General features: G+C 41.4%; 1 protein-coding gene across 1 annotated transcript in view; it reads left to right on the forward strand.

Annotated features, from left to right (window-relative positions):
* Positions 1 to 226: 226 nt before the first annotated feature.
* Positions 227 to 4,682, forward strand: part of st8sia2 (ST8 alpha-N-acetyl-neuraminide alpha-2,8-sialyltransferase 2) — a 5,897-nt gene continuing 1,441 nt past the window's right edge. Inside the window, exons 1-3 of the mRNA XM_031562058.1 lie at positions 227 to 948; positions 3,628 to 3,684; positions 4,535 to 4,675. Coding sequence (XP_031417918.1) covers positions 851 to 948; positions 3,628 to 3,684; positions 4,535 to 4,675 — 296 coding nt within the window. The 5' untranslated portion in view covers positions 227 to 850. The remainder of the gene's footprint in view (positions 949 to 3,627; positions 3,685 to 4,534; positions 4,676 to 4,682) is intronic.

A 4,682-nucleotide genomic window follows, 5' to 3' on the forward strand; every position in this document is an offset into this window, starting at 1 on the left:
AATGGAACCATGGGCATGGCTGTAATGAAGTAAAACAATGTTTGACTGACAAAGTGAAGTGGGTTTTCCAATTAAGCAACACACTGAATTAACATCATTAATTAGGGGCACGGATTGACCTATAAAATGCAAACTAAGCTTGAGTGGCAGGGATTTGTTACAAAAAACGCAAGAGAAGCCTACAGTATACATAGCTAATCGGATTCTTTATCACTTTATTCATTCAAAGACTGCTTCCAATTAAAGACTACCAGCTTTGTCTGCTGTCTTCCAATATTGCCTAGCTTTTAGCTATTTAAGGTGATTAGATGTATTAAAACATGTCGGTTGTAAATCTTTTCATTGCCAGGTTGTAGCAGTGAATCTGATAATTACCGACCTAACACGTGATGAGTTTATCAACGTGATTATCACGGAATACGTTAGACAAGGCATGTGCCTTTAAGGTGAGAGGACAGTGTCATAGTGTCGTTAAACCCTTGTGAGACTGATGTAGTTGTCTCAAAAGTTTAACTAGGGAACAGTGCTGTGGATGAAAGCAGTCCAACCCTGAGAGATAACAAGCGGAGAAGAAGGCAGCCGAAGAGGGGGACAAGAGACTGGCAATTGATCCTCAGACTGATGCGGTCCGTTGAAGGGAACATTATCAGACATAATAATCTGAATGAACTAACGAACAGACCGCAACCACCCAAACTCAGGTCGATTGATACCGAAAACAATCGGAATGAGATGTATGCGACTGACTTGCGCCCTGGACATGAGGGAACACCGTGCGCTGTTAACGAAACGATAGTTGGTTTCTTTCTTCAAGGGGACTACCGGACTAGGAACCTTTGTTGATCTAACCATGTCTTTTGAATTTCGAGCGCTGCTTTTCGGAATTGTCACTATGTTGGTGATATTTTTAATAATTGCTGACATTTCTGTAGTGGAAGAAGAAATAGCGTAAGTATGTTATTATTAACGTTAAAATAAATCGTTTAAACACGTTTAGCGCCACGTGCAGACATAACATTTATGGAATTTTAGTGTTATGTTTCATTGACTGCGTTGATGTGCTTTTTAAGAATAAGACATTTGATTAGCTGATGTATATTGACTACTATTAAGTAAGTAGGCTGTTGCTTGTGGTTCCTCTAAGCATTAACAACTTTAGTGTATTATCATAAATGCCCTGCACCGTTAGAATCAACAGTGCAGGCGCCTTATTACTGTGTGTGTGTCTTGAACAGCTGTTGGAAGTTGACGTCTAACAGGAGCCCTGGGGTTGAACATGAACATCAAATTCACAAAGTATCTCTGTTAAAATGAACAAAAAGAGTGAGCCTACATTTTAGAGCTTCAGCCACAAAATAACAAAACAAGGCATTGCTAGAGTGAGATTATGTATGCTAAGGACCTTGAAGATTCTCTCAATCTAAATCAGGTAGGAACAGGTATGACAGGCTACAGCACACCTTGAGCCACCGTGACCTGCTCAAACTGCCTCCAACGCTGAATCAATAGCATCACGCAAGCCACAGTAACAAAGCAACCCTCTGGCACAGTGACAAATGGCAAAGGCAGTGTGTGGTGTGGTTCAACACTTCAGTATTCTGTTTGCTCTTAGCTCCATTCAGTACATGCTGAAGTAGGGTTTGTAGGGTAGCAGAGAGGGGATTACTGTTTGATTTGTTAGCAAGAGGGAGAGCAAAAGCCTGAGGACAAAATAATAAAACTGTCAGCCTTTCACCAAAAATAATTGAGGCACTTCAGCTGATACACCCTATCTTGCAGAAAACAAGATGTCCTGCTGAATGAGAGATGCTACACAAACACTTGAGAATCAGACTTCTGAGGTTTAGGAGAACAGTTTTGGAAGAAAAAAAAAGAGTAACCACCTCAGGCTGTTTGCTGAATGCAGATTTAGACAGCAGCTGGCTGCCAAAATGATCCAAGGACAGTTGCTTGTTTATTTATGATAAAATAGTCAGGCTCTGCAATGTTGTATTTGATGCCTGTGGTAATTGACCAGTTTTGTCTTATTTTTGCACAGATAATTGAGGAATGGCATGTTCCTGTGGTCCGTCACGAGGGACATTGAACAAAAGGCTTCAGACTCCTTGTTTGCTTGCCAGAATGATTTGTAGGGCTAGATGCAATTGTACATTTCCTAATTAGGATTTTCACCCTCCATTGGGAACTGATTGGTGGATACATTTGGAGCTAGCATCATTATTCCCAAGCAATCTTTTTTTGAATCACGGTGCGCTGTCATTTCAGGGCTTCAGTGTGAAAATATCAGGTGTGTTTGTAACTTTCCCCCTGGCAGTGTACAGCATGTTTTGTCATGAGGAAGTAAACGCATCTTTTCCCTAGAAGATTCCTTTTCGAAGGGATGCCTTGAACCCTGATTGCAGACAATCGAGACTGTCTTAAGAGAGAACAGACCATCTCAGCTTTGAGAGGGGAATGAATGGATAATCAGTTAGGTGGTAGTAGGTGATGTTATGGAGTTTTTCCGTAGCCATTTTTCTTGATCGCTCCAATCCTTGTGTCCAGTGTATAAAGAATAGCCATTTTGTTGTGCCCTGTGAGTAATCAGACACTCTCATGCTTAGCTGGGAGAAAATGGCCACCACCTGTGCCACATATTTCACATCCATCAATGTCACTCAAAATGTCCAATACCCAACTACCCAGCTTAAGTATTATTGATTGATTTGTCCTTGCTGTTCACCAGCTGCATGACGTGCAAATGTGCCAGGTCCTCCTTTACCTGTAGCAGGGGTACTTGTATCCTGTGGTCTTTGGTGCTCGACCTGCCACTGGACTTCAACCAACTGGCTTGGGCTACTCCTCAACAAGTGTGCTCAATGTACTTTTTCATCCAGGCATTTTGCTCAGCCTTTCAGTGAAGTTTCCTTTCTCTATCCACATATACAAAGTTGAAGAGCTTTCCCCTTATCCCCCGAACTGGCCGTACCCACGTGTATCCCATTTATTGTTGTCAAAAGCACATGCCAAAGTCCAAAGCCATGTGGTCTGCCTGTGAGCCATCCTCCACCTCTATTCTAGGGGTTAGTTTCTTAGTTTTTTGTAGCTGAGCTGGGTACGTCTACCTGGCTGTATTTGCCATAGATGCTGCTGGTACGGGTTGCCTGCCCAAAGTACAAAATGTTCTGTTCTTTTGTCTTATTCCTGTTTGTAGGTTTGAGTGATCTGCAGCTGACTGTAGGTAAATGCAACCTGTGGATGGTTATCTCCACCTCTCAAGGGAAGCCTGCTGCTGATTGCAGAGGCTGCACCTGTCCAGCACGCCTTTCAAATGATAATTCTGTCCTCCATCTTGTTCTGAAGTCTTACATCAATGGAATGGCTGCTCTGTTTTGTGGTGCCATCTCTTTGATGTAAGACAGTCAGTTCGTATCTCTCATATCAGTCTTATGAGTGCATTTCTCATTTTAATACATATTGGGGGATACACAAGCCTCAGACAACCTCAGTCACTTTTGACACCTAGAATTAAATTTGGTTGAATATCGGCCTTCACCCATGCCACTTTCTGTGATTGCTTTTCCAAGGCTCATAGCACAGTGTAGGAATTTTTCATTACCCTGACTGTGTGTATTCACTTTTCCACAGGAACATTGGAGAATCTCAGAAGTACTATTTGCACAGCTCTGCTCCCAAACTCAACAGGTTTGTAGAGAACATTTCTTTCATTGTCCCAGCAGACTGGTGAACAAAGCAATTGTTCAGTTCTAAACGATGTAATTATATTTTGGAGATTTGTTAGTTTTTTTTTTAATATTTAGCAGTATATGGCCTGGAAGAATTCTCATAAAAGTAACATTAAGTTGCTAGTTTCCATAGAAACATGTAAAATGTGCTTGCTTTTGGGAATGCTTAGAGATCCCTGAATATTGTGCGTTTCATCATTTGGAAATGTCAACCTTGTCACAATCCATTCAAGTCACAATCTGACCACCACACTGTCTTTATTGTGATCACCTTGATACGGTTAATACGGTTGCATGTAATTGTGATCCATATAATTACCTAAATTAAAATATCATTCACTTGGTTAACAGTATAATATGTCATTTTTGTTGTCAAAATAATGTTTCTAGAACTACCACAGCTATGTCATTCTGAAAGAATTAAAGCATAGTGTTTTGTAGCATTTCCAGTACACTGTACAGTTGATTACTATGCATTTGGATACATATTTCAGGACAGGAGAAATGTGAACAGACAATGTCAGGTCAGATTGGCATACAATGCAATAGGCAAACAGTCTGGAAAGCTAGAAATATTGGGGAAACTGTATGTTTTGTTGTTTTTACAACAAAACTACACATCGCACCATTATTGTTTTTTTTACCTGTACAAGCTTCAGATGTTCTTCTCCCTTTGTTATGCGCTACTAAAGCAACACCTCTGCTCCCCAGCTCAGTGCAAGACTTCAAATTCCACACCATTGCTTGGCTGAGACCATAGTGGCCTTGCTAATGCTCGTTGACCTTTTCTCTCCCGTTATCTCCCTCAGAAGTACGGTGTTGGTGCCTAGCTCCGCTCCTGTCGTAAAATCCAAGGGAGACAACAGCTCCTTAGCTCAGTTTGCCAGAAATGGAACCTCTGCATCCCCTGCAGAATGGACGTTCAATAGGACACTCTCCAACATGATCAGGTACTCG

Source organism: Clupea harengus, chromosome 3 (assembly GCF_900700415.2).
Source record: "Clupea harengus chromosome 3, Ch_v2.0.2, whole genome shotgun sequence".
In the NCBI taxonomy this organism is placed as follows: Eukaryota; Metazoa; Chordata; class Actinopteri; order Clupeiformes; family Clupeidae; genus Clupea; species Clupea harengus.